We start from the raw sequence: 15,859 nt of genomic DNA on the forward strand, positions 1-15,859 counted from the left end.
CTAGAGAATTTTTTTACTCAAAATGTCCCGTAATCATTATTAACGTTCAGACTGAACCGGATGAGCGCAGCAGTGCCACCAGGAAACAGTAGGGGGCGGTACAGCAACTCAAGCGTGACACGAAACATCCAGTCGTTAAAGGTTTACTGATATTTTTCTCTTATTATTATTTTTTTTAAAGATATTTTTTTACTGAATCCGAAAGAATTAATAATTAGTGCGATCTTTTCTTTCCTTTGGTTGACAGCTGCTTTCAGTTTGAGTGAAAATATCTCCTTGTTAATGTTCTTCTTCCTCAAAATAAACCAAATCAAGACGGGAACACGGAGGTTTTGAGACCGGAGACGCCCTTGTCTAATCTCGGAGTTTAATTTATTTATCCACTTTGGGAGCACGCATTGTGATTTCATTAATCATGAACGAGCACCTTCATCCAGCCTCCATCTTTGGTGATACAATGACCTCTTTCTGGTGTCCACAGCTTCCCACAGATCACCTGCCAATCAAACAGTGTGAACGGCAGCGAGAGGCCAGAATTCCCACCAGCCAGCAGAAGCTCATCCGGCTAAACAGTCAAACGAGTCATTGCGAGCCAGACGCCAGCGAGGGATCAAATCCTCTGAAGTCGTGGCTTCTGGCTGGAACGACGTCGCTTACAGCAAGTCGTCCACGTCAAGTTTTAATCCTCATGCCAATAACGCTGACGCTAAACATTTTGTTTACTTTAGGTATTGTTTAGTTGATTTCTGAACACATCTTCGCACGTTTCTCGTGTCGATTCCAAACTACGCCGAAGCGATTCCTCATCTTCTTGTGCAAACTCATTATCTCAAAACGAGCCATAACTGCATCTGCGAAGAGAAATAGCTGATCGTTTGAATGAATTATGTATTTACAGTGATAAACCGTCGCCTGCTCGGAGTGCAGCATTATTCATGCCACCGCTTGTCGGGCCGAATAAATAAAGATGGAGGTTCCTGGAAATAAAAAACGCGTGAAGAGTCGTCTCGATTCCTGTTCTTTAAAAACAGGCGAGCGCTGTGCTCCTGCATGTCCACCATCCATCTACAGGCAGTTACACAGGAAATGAGCGCTTTAGGACCACAGTGTAATTATGATACCTATCAGGACCGCCATATGTAATTGCCTCGATCTATAACTCATGACTTGGCGGCGACGCTTTAAACGGATCGGGTTTGTTTATCGACAGTTTAGCTCCGGACTCCAGATAATCTAGAGGAAGCGAGGAGAGGATAACATCTCACGTCGGCTCATCTCCTCTTATCCAAACAATCCCCCCCCCCCACACACACACACGCACACACACACACACACACATACACACCCGTCTCCCTGAGCGATAACACGTCCCGATAAATATGACCCGTGTCCCGTTCTGGTGCTGGGAAGGCTGGGAAAAACACACATGCAGACCCACATGTGTACCCACAATCCAACAGAAGCACAAAGACACACAAGCAGACAATAGCCTGATCCTAAGTCTTCTTTTTAACCCTTTACCAGAACCAGAACTGGGTTTATCCGGCTCCTCCTCCACTGCATCCAATCCAGCCGCAGAATTCTGTCTCAAAACTTTAGTTTCCATCAGTTTCCTTATGGATAAGGACGTCTGATGGATTTAGGTCATTTAGATAAAAAGCCGTCCTTATCGACCCGCTGAAACAAGAGGAACACAAAGGACGGCTTTTTTAAGAGCTGCGATCATTCAGAAACTATTTCCTTTAACGTCATGAATCCCAGTTTCCCTTCTTTGATTTAACTGAACATCCCAAACAAACATATTCCTCTTTCTGACAGCAGCTAATCTCTAGAGGTCTTAATCTGTTTCCACTTGTGGACGAAAGCGTCACAAGAGCGTCTGATGGATTTACCAATATGTATTAAACGTATTGTAACGCCAGGCTCCGCCCACAGCGTTCCGTCGGGTTTGAGTCTGGTTCCAGACCGGCTGTGAGGTGGTTATTGTTCACCTGTGTTTGAACCGCTTACAGCCAGAACACGATTTCAGCGGCGAGCACGTTCTCCAGGGGGTCGTATTTTTAAACCGATGCCTCGCTCATGGTCTTCATTTCCCGGCTGTTAACTGACAAACAAACCTCAATTGACCGGTTGGAAAAGAAGCCGAACCCCTGAGGCGAGTCTCCTTCCAGACGCTCGGGGTCAAACGCCGGCCAGACGCCGGAGGCTCGACACCGATTCAGAAACACTGGATGAACGAATGCGTGAAGAAAAAGTTAAGGAGACGTAATCTGGATTAAACAGATGATCCTCAGACCGAACTGTCGACTAGGAAGCGTCGACAAAGACCATGAACTCCTGAAACCGTTGCTCTATTGAATTAACTCGTCTCGTCTACTCCGCATTGACTTCATGCACGAAGGCGAGCACAAACATCCTCGCCGCGCTGCCAAAAAAGACAAACGAGTTACCTTCATCTGCGATTCCTTCGGCTGTATAATTGAATTTTGCTTCGAAAATAAGGCGTGACGATCAATAACGGAGCGACAAACGCGCCGGAGTTTAATCACAGGAGATCAACCGCTCGTACGGAAACTTAACACCAGTCGTTTTACAGCGAACCAAACGGGAAGCGACGCGAATGTTCCTGTTGGCGAGAACAACGTGCAAAAAAAAAGAGTCGAAACTTGAGTTGCTAGGTATTCGCTAATGCGTCAAAACATCTGCAACACGTGTTCAGGATCATGTTCAGGATCATTTCAGTCACAAAGCTCGTCTGCGGCAGACTTTAAGCGTCCTTTGGTCTGATGGGTTCTGGTTTCCGGTGCTTTACAGGAATCACGGGTTGATTGTCCAGGTTGAAGAGGACACGGATCATCCCGCCTGTCCTCAGCAGAAGGCTGATGGTAAGGAGGGGTCGCGACCTCGGTTACCGTTCCATCGGCGAAGGCTCCATTAGACGGTACTTTGGACGACATCCGCCGCCATGCAGATGACGTCTTTTTATTCCATTAAGACCGTAAAAGCTCATCGGCTGCTTTATAGTGGCTTCAGAGAAAGCCACTATAAAGTCTAGTACCTGGCTCCAGGTACTAGACTGGTCCATTTCCGGTCCAGACCCGTCCTCCAATGAAAATGGAGCATTATAAAGCGACAAGCTGCAGTGAACAAGTTGTAACCCCAACACGAACCTCTACTTTAAGGGAATCGTGTCGAACTCAGGAAGAAACAATAAAGTTTATCAGCTTGAAGTTCAAATATTTTCTCTGGACTGAATCCGGTAGCTCCAACCAGGAGACTCTTGTGTCGTATCGCTGATTAAAAATCAATCCCGAGAACTGACACAGAGCCGCGGAGCGTAAACTCAACTCGATCAATATTTGATTCCTCCTCTATTAGGAGCTGGAGAACACAGACGTTACATAAAGAAGAAGAAGAACGGAGCGAGATCTTCAAACTCGCTTCCCACGCGCTGATCCGAAGCAGACACCCACCACGTTTGGTGGGAGTCTGCTTCGGATCAGCGCACGGAAAGCGGCCGCAGATGTGATTCTGTTTACGGCGAGCAGGAGGTACTGGAGGAGGTCCGTCTCGCTCCTCAGGAGCTCAGCAGGAGCGGCGTTACCGCTGAAGCAAACATCTCACGTCTGTCCTCTGCTTTCTCTCTGTTTATCCTCAAATGCCTCTCTGGTTCCTTCCTCCAATACCTTCTCCTTAAACCCCCACTTCCGCCGGGGCAAATACCTGGAACTGGCCGGTGTAGTCGTCGTCGGTGGTGCCCTCTCGGCCCTCCTTCAGGGCGATGAGGGTGAAACCTCGGAAGTAAGCGGGGCTGGTCGCCAGGAGGACGACTGCGAAGAGAGGAGAGAGGAGGTGAGGTTAGACAGGACACAGCTCACCTGCGTGACCTCACCTGGCTTTCTAATTCAAGAACGCCTGAGCCCTTAACACAACATCGTACCCAGCTTTTATGAAACTGGACTAATTTAGTGTTTGGTGGAACACTTTTGTCCCTGGGTGTCCTTCACGGGTCCCTGACAGCTGATTAGGATGTATCCCTGGATTGCAAAATGTGGCAGTCAAAAAAACCTGCATAATCTAAAAATATGATCTCGGTGGGGAGACATTCAGACAAGGTGACCCCTTCATTTCCATCCTTGTTTTTGATGCCAGGTGTGATTCTTGGTGCCCCCCACCCCCTCCAGCAGCTTCTGGCTGGATTTTATAGAATATTAAGGATAGAAAATGTGCATGTGTGTATTTTAAATTCGGTTATTGTGAGTCTAAGATTAGGTGGAATCAGATTTAACTGGAATCTGTTTTTTAATCCACCGAACGGGACGGGGGCTTTAACTTTGTAGGGGTTTGTTTAATTGGAGCCAGATCTGAGAATGTCTCCTTGTTTTGCAGGAAGACAGAGGAAGTGAATATAGGTCAGACATCTCAAACCACAAGTCCCTTCAAGCCGCCAGAAATTCAACTCAAATCTGAAATTTCAAGTAAAACTTCCAATTCCAGCAAATATTTCTTAAGAGGATTCAAGTTCTCTGCGCGTAAAATAACCAGCACGAATGTCGAAGCACACGTTCCAACTTGTTTCGGTCCACTTCTTGTTAAATGTGGCGCAGATTTACGCACTGGTTGCGCAGACGGACTCTGATCCGTACCTCTGTAGGTGCTGCCGGGCTGGTAGCTGTCCGGGTCCCCCTCCACCCGGAGCCTGAACTCGTGGTGGCCATCCCTCCGGGTTCCCTGCGTCTGCGCCCGGAGGATCCTCCCGCAGTAGCCGTCCGACCTGCCGCCGGAAGGCTCCTCCACGAAAGCGACGGCGTTGCACACAAAACTCGAAACGAAATAGTACTGCAGCAGCAGCAGAGGCATGCGCACCCCCATGTCGGAGCGCAGGAGATGAGTGCTCGGTGTCGGGGAGTCAAAAAAAAAAACCAAAAGGACACCGCGGGAGGGAGGAGAACGTCCGAAGTTCCACCAAACTACAGCAGAGAGAGGTGAGGAGAGGGAGGCGAGTCCATCTCGAACTGAACTGGGGAGAGCGCGTCTGGGACGCACGACGGTTAACCGGCGCTGCGCGGTGAGGGGGGGGCTGCTGTTCCCGGATCTGTGTTTGCTGTTGACAGTGCGCCTGGAAACAGCGGGGGGCCGTCAAATATCCCAGTGCGGGTGCACGCCGATGTCTCCTCGGCTCCAGGAGAGGAAAGATCCGAGCCGGAGCCCCGCGCTTCAACAGAGCCAGTCCTCCTTTACGCAGACTCACACCGCCACGGGCCCGCGCACCGGCTGTCGGTGCGCGGGCCCGTGCGTGCTTGCGCGTGTGCGTGCGTGCGCGCCCATGTGGCTCTATCTCATGGTGGAAGAAGAAAAACGTCCGTTTTTAATGACTCCGAGAAGCAGCGACAAGCTGGACGCGTCTGGCGACGTGCGGGTCCTGTGCGCGTTATTTAAGCGTGTTTGCGTGAAATTCAACGAATAACTGAGCAGTCACAGCTGCTCCTCAGCGTGTTTGTGTTGACAGACATCATGAAGTTACATGAGGTCATCACAGGTGACTACACAAATCCGAGCACTCCGGTTCTGTGCGTATTTACGCAATTTTTATTAGTTTTTTATTTTTGTTTTTTTTTTTGTTTGTCAGTGACGCGCATCAGTCATAATTCCTCGACAAATTATGAATTGATATCGATTAATTATCAATAATCGACAAGTGCAGAGTCTTCTAAAGGCTCTGAAGTTAAGAACATGACGTAATTGTGCGCAGACGCACCAGAATAAATCTTTACTGGCTGCTATTCTGAAGAGGGGGGGGGAAATAAAATGTCAAAACGTCCATTCAGTTGATTTAAAAATAAATATATAATATTTAAAACTAGAATAAACCTTAACATTACACACTGATGTCACTCTGACTGATTATTGTGGATTTAAGTCAGACTTTTCTACATCGTTCTAAACACATCGCGTTCTCGCCAGTAGGTGTCGCCAAAGCTTCTTTGTACTTTTGTCTAATCCGGAGCTACTTGGTAAATTTGTCACTCCTCGTCGCGGCACCTCTGACTCTGAGTTTCATTATAGTGCAGACAAAAGTACGAGGGATTAGGGAAATGCAGGTTTCATATTGAATGTGTAGTTTGGTCTCGGCTGAAGCAACAACTTGAAGTCAAAAGATGTTGTCATTCATTTCCATCTTGTATCCCTTAATGACTTTTTGTGGCCCTCATTTCCTGCATCTGAATCCCAGATATGTTCAACAGTCAACTGCGAATGTCCGTAAATATTTGAAACGCTATAATCAAATGATTGACATCTATTTATAACATAAACATGAATGTAAATACTTAAAAGCCTGAAAACGTTTGTACAAAACAGATTTGCACTTGTAAGTATGTGTGTGTGTGTGTGTGTGTGTGTGTTTCTAAACTAGTTATGAGAGCTGGAGCTGGTTAAACTAAACAGCGTCAGCCTGGAGGTGATGGATCCCATCTGGAGGAACTGGAGCTATAAACTGTCTGACAAACGGCTGACGTCTGGATCGTACCCTTGACCGAAATGTGGAGTCAAAACCAACTCAGTGACCTTTCAGAATTAAAACAACCTGTTTGCGCAGCAGCCAGCAACATTCCAGCACTCGCTCCAAATGTTCTATTTAGTTTAAAACATCAGCGGAGCGTCGGTGGAGACTCTCTTCTAGCCCGTCCTTCTTTAACATCACATCTGAATAAATTTAGAACGCTCCATTTTTAGAGGTTTTTAAAAAAAAAATTTTTAGGCGTTTGTTTTGGCTTGTCTCGCTTGAAGACTTTCACGAGGGCAACAACGTTCTCATGCAGGAAACACAACCTCAAAGGGTGTGTTAAATAAAAAAAGCTGCACTGATCCCAGACGCTAATGGACTATAAAGATTTAAAAACACTCTGAGTTTTGCCCCAGTGTGTGATAGAATTTCTAATCATTATAAAAAGCTTATTTGAGCCGCTCATAGACATTTGTTTCATTTAGGCGTTCTTGTTTATATTTCCAGTAATGAAAATGGATTGAATGTGTTGGATTGAATCGGTTAAGTGCAGCGGTCAAAGGGCTTAATTCCTCATTTAGTCTTGCGTCGCCATAAATGGTCAAAGAGGAAGATTAATTCCTCCGGCGTCGGGTTTCCTGTTTGGAGGATGAGTTTAATAGAAGTCTGCAGTGAAAGTGTTTGAAGACGCGTTGATCACGTGACGCAGGACGTGACTCAGGAGAATCCATTAGATCTGGAATCGATGACGTGAGATCTGATCTGATTCACTGCTGATGGGAACAAATAATAGAAACACAGGCTTGAGTTAAGATCCGCTTCAGTTTGGTGTCAAACTGATGGCCAGGATACCATCATCTGAGGGTTAAACTATCACAAGACTGATTTTAGTGGAGTTCAGTAGAACAGGATAACAAACATCTCAAAGTGGATCTGAGCAGAGATCAGATCTGGAATATTTTTCAAATGTTTTTTTTTTCTTGCTTCCATCTGTGACAAAAACAACCTGACGCTGGGAGTTTGCATCTTGTATCTGGATACAGATGCAGGGATGTTTCCAGTCATTCCAAACTAGCAGAACCAACAAGGAACAGATGTTGGTGTGACGTTACGAGGACGCTGCCAATAAAGTTGATACAGACTGGATTCACGTTTATCATTATATGTAGAATAAAACAGTTTTTACGCCACACCTTAAAAGTACCGTCTGTGCAGAGGACTGGTGATCTAAGGGACTTATAGAACCCAAGAACTTTTAAACCATCATAAAGAAATACATTTCCGGGGCTCATGTGCAAAAGATTTGATTGGAAAAGTCTCCGATTATCTTAAAATCTATTCAGCATCTGTTTGAAGGATCGAAATAATCAGTCTACAAATCTGCATCGTAATGAAGGGAAAGCCAAACTCATTACAGCCTTGTGTTTTTAAACCCTTTTGGGAAGTCAGGGTTTATTACAATTTACCGACCAAAGCAGGCAGACGAAAGTGACTTCAAAAGTTTTTTTTTATGATATTACACGCCGCTGCTGTAATATTACATATTCTCTGAGTGTCCTTAATGTCACTGGGGAGCAGGCAGGAGACTTCAGATTCAATAAATGACTGATATTCATTTTAATGCACCACATACTGTAGTAAATTTCAAGCCATGGAAACGTAATCAAATTGTTCTCGGCGTGTTACGTGTTGGAATTCTAATTGGATGCCATAAATCTTAATCCGGTGAAGCTCGGCGGTGGAACTCTGACAGAAATTGAACAAACTGTTTAGATCGGATGAGAACAGATTTCGTCCAATGAATGTTCAGCGCTGGAAGAACAGGCAGCGTGTTCTCTGGACATTTGTCCACGTCAACCTGAAACGAGCAGCAGGTTGAAGATAAATAGCGAGCACAGGCCTGACCCGCGAGGTCGTGTCCAGCCATCCATCACAGGCCTACCTGTTCATTCTAATGAGCTTGTCTGTTTGGAACACAGCCCTTGTGGGGCAATGGGATTAGCCCATTAGCCTCCACGTTGAAATTCAGAATATACGTCGGTTGTAAATAAACCCTGGGATGTGTTTACCAGTGAAAGACTCCAGTCGATGCATCCAGGCTCCTTTAAATTCTACGTCGTTTTAATAAGGAGGAGGAGAACATCGTCATATCACAACAGGTTGATATCTGTACATTTTATAATGACATTCTCTAATAGTAAATGACGCAGGCTCCTTATATCATCTATTTAATGTTGGGGGGCTCAGAGCCAGGGCGCCACAAACGAGAGCTATATATCAAATTAAAGCTGTCGATGAAAACAAACTGGCTCAAGTTAAATCAGGCGGAAACAAACGGCAGGACGGCGTCAGAACATCAGCTCCAGCTGAAATGACATCTGTGACCTTTGGCCTCAGTTCAGAGGAGATGGAGCAGCTCCCATCGCTCACGTGCACACGTACCCGTGCACGCCAGACCACATCCGCCGCCGTCGCCAACGGCTGCTGATTGCACCATCAAACTGATAAGAGCACATCAAGCAGATGCAATCAGCCCTCATCACCAAACATGATTTAAAAAGATGGCGTGTATCTCTGCACATTTACACTCGTGCGTCACTGAGTGGGAATTATGCAGCATTCCGGGGTGTAAATATTATATAATAAAAGGCTTTGAGAGAATAAACGGGACATAAAGGAGAAGATAGATCAAACTAGCATCCATGCTCAGGATTACATCCCACAGGCTGCTAATAAATATACATTTATTTCTCCAAAGTGACAAAAGCATCATTTGGATTTTCTAGTCTCCTCCAGAAAGTGTTGCTTCTCTTGCTCACACAATCTCGTTATTTGATCTCCAAACGCGAGATTTCACTGCTGCTCATCTGGCGGCGCTGCCCCCCTGCTGGCCAGTTGTTGCTACTGCAGACAAATACGAATGTTGCTTTACAGTTTAACTAAAATAAACACGTTTTGCTATTAAGACAGGAAATGTATAGAACTTTTTTTTGAAGAGGTTACTTTTAAGAAATTAATTAGTTTAATTTTTCATGTGAAAGTGTAACAAAAACAGCCAATAATGTGAACAGATAAGCGCTACGCTGATTGTGTTTCCGGTCAAAGAAAGTCTTCCCAACTGTCGGCCTTTTAAACACGATCTTATCATGAAGTGTCATTACAGCAAAATTTAGCCCCTAAACCTGCGTTTAGTGTTTTCAAAACAGTAAGACATGCGTTTGCTTCCAAAACAGGATGATCGCCAAACTCTGGTCTCCAAGCTAAAAGTCGTTTGTATTAACTCTATTTGTGGATCTCTATCAGACCGGAGTCACCCTCAGTCTTGAATCAGATGAGGCGGATCAGCCAGCGATTTGCGGCTTGTTTTACGTCTCCATTGTGAGTTTCAGCAAGAATGCCCAGAAAAGTAACACTAAATAGCATTACAAAGTAAAATCATGAGTAATTTATCACGTTATTCCAGCTCTCTTCATCAACGATCCAAACTGCAGGAGCATTTTGTAACTGAGGTAATCTGGATTATTAAGAAACCATGAAGGGTTCAGAGACTAAACTGTACTGTAACACATAAGAGCAGTAGAGCAAACAATGATTATTGGCATTCAGCCTAATCTGAATCCTATTAAAGCAATGTGCAAACTCCTGATTAGTCTGTAAGTCAAGTAGCGGAACAAACTTTAGTGAGTAATAATAAATTGGAGGGAAAAGGAATGAGTTGGGAATCATTTGGCTGGTAGCTAACGGCCGACGTCTGGTGGAATAGTGGAAGATGGCAAGACGATAATTATACACCAGTCCATTCCAGTGATAGATGGAACACACACACACACACACACACACACACACACACACACACACTTTTCTTCCCTCAGCGGCTCTGGTCCAGTAGAAGTCATTGCCCTGAAACATCTGGGGGCCACGCTGCAGTGTGTCTGCCAACGAATTATCGGGAGCGAACATCCCTCACAGAGTCGGCCTCCTGCACTTACTCAGAAGGATTTCAGAGAAGCGAGAATAATTCACCGGCGCTCCTCCTCCCTGAAGTTAAATGAATCATTCATGGCAAAGTGATGAAGATATAATAGAGAGGAAAGCATACATATGGATATCAGCAACACGCACGGACATCTCTGTTCCATCTCTAGACCTCCCCCCCCGCCCATCACTCCACTGACGCCACAGACACGGAGGCCCGTCAATCAAATTTAACAAGCTAAAGATGGGGTGAGGCAGAGTCAGGGGGGGGGGTTGGTGTTAGTGGCAGCATTCAGGACGAGACGAGGGGTAGGCGGGGGTGGGGGGGGTGAAACAAGGAGATTCGTATTCCGACGAGTGACAGGGAAGTGAATTAAAGTAAATGCAGCGGCGAGCAGAGAGTAAGGTGATGCCAGGTTGTGTTTGTTGTGTTTATGGAGCCGGAGGAGTCTCTTGGAGTCGGACACATCCTCCGACCGGGGGTGGGGGGTGGGAGGTGGGGGGTGGTGCAGAACGCAACACATCCGAGTCCCTTTATAGCTGTGAATGAACGATTACAGCCAGGCTGCCATTCTAATGACAAGAAAGCACAAACGTCTCAGTCGAACATCATCAGACCCAGAAACTGTGTCTGCCCTGAATGGGATGGAATAATTGAGCTGGGGCAAACAATGAATGCTTTGTTCTCCGTCTGCTCCACTTCCACCTCCAGCTGATCCACTCGTCTTAGAAGTGTGTTCTGACTGCGTGAGATTGGCTTCTTTTGAATTGATGGGATGATGCTTTTTTATTTTCCTCCAGCCTCGTCCTCCTCGTCTGATCCCAACCTCGTAACGCCATCCGTCACACGGAGGCTTGTTGTTTGTTGGCTGGTGCATCCGTCACCGAGCTGTTCTCTATGGATTGACGTTTTCCCACATACAGGATGACGACTCTGCCCTCCTGCCCCAGGTTTTCACTCTTTGAGTTTATGGATGATGGATTATCTCCTGGATTCTTTTCTTAATCTGCATCCACTTCACAATTGAAGAAGTTCGGGTTTTTTTTCACTCTTCAATCAAACTCTTCAACGAGAAAGTCTCTTGAGACGTTTTTTTTTTTTTTTTTCACGACATACTTGTGACAAATTTCCCGGGTAGTTAATGAGATATTTCACTCAAAACCTCAAATGTCACGCTCAGGAGGAAACCGTCAAGGTCGGTCGTGCTCATCATCCAAGCAACATGAATGTCTGAAGGAAATGTCACCGTAATCCATCTGATGGCTGCTGAGTCCTTTAACCGGACCGAAGTGGAGGACAGACAGACGGACGGACCTTCACCTCGAGTGACACCATTGGCTCGGCCGAAAGTTGAGTCACTACCAACTTAAGAAAGGTTGGATTAACATCAGCATCAGAGCTTTTTTTACATGTGATATTGAACCCCCTCTGGAGTCCAGACCCAGGTGGTGGCGACGGCGGCCGATGAACCCGGTGAAACAAGTGAATAACTTGATTGTGACGCTCCCGTTAAGCATGATGTGGAGGTACAAATGTGACTTCAAACACGTTCACGCTGCGAGGCTGAACCTGGGGTTGTGGACGTCTCCTGATTGGTGACGTTAATGGCGAGCAAGCCCTTCTGAGTAAATCTAGAACCCAACTGGCGATGTTAATCTTTTGTATTTTGAGAGACAAATGTACATTCACACAGTCTGGCTCCGTTTTACGACAAGGCTGCCTTCCAACCGCAATTAGCCCGAACATTTATGCTTTCACTGTCGTGTGAGGATCTGCTCGGTTTGACGCTGCAGCGGCGCCACAAACGAGCGAGGCGGCAGATTTTGTGCAGCAGATGCTCGCGCGGTCAGATTTGGTTGAAAGCTGTCAAAGTCTCCGAAAATGAGATTCTGGCTCTGAGAGCTCACCCCATCAGCAAGATAATCTGGACGTCTTTAATGTTGGAATCGATTTAAAGATTTTGCCACTGAAACAACAGAATTCCTCGGTGGGAGTGGAGGTCCAGGTTCAGTTCAAGTAAAGCGAATATTTCTCAGTCTGGCCGGCGTCGCGGCGTGATGAACGGAGGGAAGAACTTCCCCCAGCAAAAACTAAAGTTGGCTCAAACAGGAACAGAAGAACATATTGCAAATATGCTGCCGTTGTGATTTTTGTGCTGAAACTGTGGGGGATATTAAAACGTAAGCTGATTTTACGGCCTGACAGGAGTCCACTGCTTGTTGGAAAAACAACAAACTTTGCTTGTCTCATTGCGGATTATCGCGTCTTATCAACAAAACTGAGCTTCTGTGGACGCCAACCTCCCTCAGCATCGCTCCATTTGGAAGGCTGGACTGAATCGTTTTATCAGACGAACGTTGCAGCAGCATCCCGAGGGGGGGTGGGGGTGGGGGGGGAGATTGCAGGGAGCGATGCTTCAAAATAATTTCTAAAAAGCCTGGATCAGCAATCTAAATAAGAGGGAGGGAAGTTTTTTTTTTAGTTGGCTTTGCTCCCTCATGCTCTGAAAAAAACAAAACTGAATTTAGAAAGGCAGGAAGAGTGAGCCGACAGCTGATTGGTGGAGGAGCTGGAGGACTAGTGTGAGGAGACGACCTTCATCTCACCTGAACTCACCTGAAATCACCCACAGGGCAGATTTATCACACTCCGATAATGGACTGGCTTTCAGGGCAGGTCGCTCTGGGCATATATGCAGCTGTAAAAGCATCACCTTCGCTTTCGAGGGATCACATTATTCATGTTTTATTGATTAACTCCCCAGATGATGAAGAAATGCTTGTGCAACAATATTTGATGGGGGGGGGGGGGTTATGGGTTTATCTGCTGACTGGTGTTAGCGTGGGAGTGTCTCTCATTGGCTAATGAGGTCTTTTTTCTAACCAAACAGATTCTAATGTGTGGTCTATTTCCTGAGTAGCTCAGTTTATGCGAAACACAAATTCAAACGGGGACTGAAGGAGACCCACACCTGAACGAATCTCACACCTGGAAGCAGCCGCCAGGTGTGAAACTCTAGAAAAACCCATTTCTGAGTTTGAGTCGGTTTAAACTTTGGTTCTTACAGTTTAGGAAATATGGGAATCGTATAAATCGATTCGGTGGAGATCCTCCACGCCCATGGGCAAAAAGCTCCACCAATCAAAGTGACAGACGAGGACGGGCTTTTGGTGCTGGTGTGAGTTCTTATGGGATGGAAAATCACTTCAGGAATAAGGTGGAGAACAGTCCGTCCTTCTGCTAGCGTGAGTTACGGCGTTTTAGGCCACATGGTAATGAGACGGAAACGACAGAACGCAGCCGCTAGCACGCACGTAGCAGATCCACGCTCATTTCTAATGGATTTTCTGAGCACGTTCGCGTTCCACAGAGAACCCTTGTGGCTTCAACCGCCTCCTTCATGAACCAGGACACCTCTTGGCGTGTTGTGTTTACCGTCACATCGCTCTCTCTGCTGAATTACGGCGTCTATGAGCCGTTGGCCTCGTCGCTCCGCTCACCAGCTGTTGCTCCTCTCGCTGTCGGCCATTAGCGTCGCACGAGGCTATTAATTGGCCGTGTTTCACCTTGATTAAAGGACGCCTCTGCCGTTGACAGGCCGCCGTCGCCTACAGGTGACGCGCTGGTTGCAGCAGATGGCGCCGCGCGTCAGCTTTGCTCCCGCTGTTGTCCCGGCTAATGGATGGGGTGTGTTTGCTGATTGTAGAGAGAAAACAAACACACACGATTAGATTAATAAAGCTTGATGGAAATTGACTCGGTAAAATCAGCTTTGTTGCAGGAATGGAGTCCTGACATGACAGCGCATAGATTATCGTTGTGTGCATGGACTAATAGCGCTTTACACGAGTTTACAGAAGATTAGAGTCGGTTTGGATTGTCCCTTCAAGGGACGGCTCCAGACGTCCCAGCCTGAACCGGGAGGGAGGGGGGAGGCCAGAGGGGGGCTAAAACTCCTCTGAGACAGCGGAGTCCACATCTTCGTCTGCAGAAGAGGAAGACGAGCCGGAGGAAGCGTCCACATCTGAGCCACCATCTTCCTGTGGACCGCTTAATGATGGGAGTGATGGGGAAGGGCCCCACAAACCTGGGAGCCAGCTTGCGACTCTCCACCTCGAGGGGCAGGTCACGGGTGGAGAGCCAGAACCTCTGGCCGACCTGGTAGGCGGGAGCAGGCTGGCGGCGCTTGTTGGCGGCGGCAGCATAGCGGTCAGCAGACTTCAGGAGGGCGGCTGGTGGGTGACGAGGGGTCTTATTCTGGTTGCAAACAGGACACGCGTTGACGTAGCCGCGGACATCTTCCTACAGCGAAGGCCACCAAAAGCGCTGCTGCAGGACATTACAGGTGCGCTGAATGCCTGGATGACAGGTGAGCCGGGAGGCGTGCCCCCACTGGAGCACATTGGAACGTAGCCTAGCCGGAACAAACAGGTGGTCAGGAGGACAGGAACTAGGACAGGGCTGATCCCGCACCCTCTCCTCGATCTCCTAGGTGATGCAACAACGACGGGCTGGTTAGGTGTGGACAGAAGCAGAAACTTGATGCTCTCATCGTGCCCCCCTGGTAGGAGCATGCGCACCGGGTTGGTTTGAGATGTTACCCTCCCCAGCACATGTCCGTCCAGGGCTCTGGCTGCAATGGGCGACGGCAGCGGCTCCGGGCGTAGTCCCAGCTGAAGAGCGAGGTTCTCGTCCGTGATGCTCCCATCAGAATAGAGGAGGGCGGCGATGGAGTGGGAGCCAGAAGGCAGCAGGAACTCGGCGGTGATGCTTGGCCTTTCACAGGAGGCGGGATCAGCGACGGAGCTCTCTCCCTCTCCTCAGGTGAGAGGTGGGTGCGGCCAAGCTGCATCGGCTCCGGATCCCCCTCAGACACAGGGGCGACTGAAGCAGACAGGAGAGAGGTCGGCGCCGCTGTAGGCTTGGAGCGAGGAGGACTGCGGGGGCGGGCAGGGCGTGACTGGAGCTCAGAGCGTCTCTCTCTCCGGCGTGCCTGGATGCGCCGATCAATGCGGGTGGCGAGTTCAATGAGGCGCTCCGGTGTTGACGGCAGCTCATAAGCGACAAGCTCGTCCTTGATGCATCCAGCCAGCCCCCGCAAAAAGACTTTTTATGCTGGATGCCCTTCCTGCCAGAACTCTCTGCATTCATCCAGAGCGGTCCATATTTGACTTTGGAGGTGGAGCAGCAATACAACAGGCTGTCTGGGGTAACGTTAGCATTGTATGGTTAGCATTCAGCTAATGTCCCCTTCATGAAAGGTACTAGCACAGCTGTAGACACCGTCTTATTGACAAAAGGGAAATGAATCAGGATGAATCCAGCGGACACTGATGGTTTTAACCCTTTCTTCGGTTGCGGATCTGGGAATCGTCTTG

The 15,859-nt window shown here is 47.5% G+C and overlaps 1 protein-coding gene across 1 annotated transcript in view; it reads right to left on the reverse strand.

Annotated features, from left to right (window-relative positions):
- The window catches only part of LOC137593554 (spondin-1-like), a 41,072-nt gene extending 35,847 nt beyond the window's left edge, over positions 1–5,225 (reverse strand). Inside the window, exons 1-2 of the mRNA XM_068312367.1 lie at positions 4,647–5,225; positions 3,724–3,830 (exon numbers count right to left, since the gene is read on the reverse strand). Coding sequence (XP_068168468.1) covers positions 3,724–3,830; positions 4,647–4,872 — 333 coding nt within the window. The 5' untranslated portion in view covers positions 4,873–5,225. The remainder of the gene's footprint in view (positions 1–3,723; positions 3,831–4,646) is intronic.
- Between the last annotated feature and the right edge of the window lie 10,634 nt (positions 5,226–15,859).

This window comes from Antennarius striatus, chromosome 4 (assembly GCF_040054535.1).
Source record: "Antennarius striatus isolate MH-2024 chromosome 4, ASM4005453v1, whole genome shotgun sequence".
Lineage (NCBI taxonomy): Eukaryota > Metazoa > Chordata > Actinopteri > Lophiiformes > Antennariidae > Antennarius > Antennarius striatus.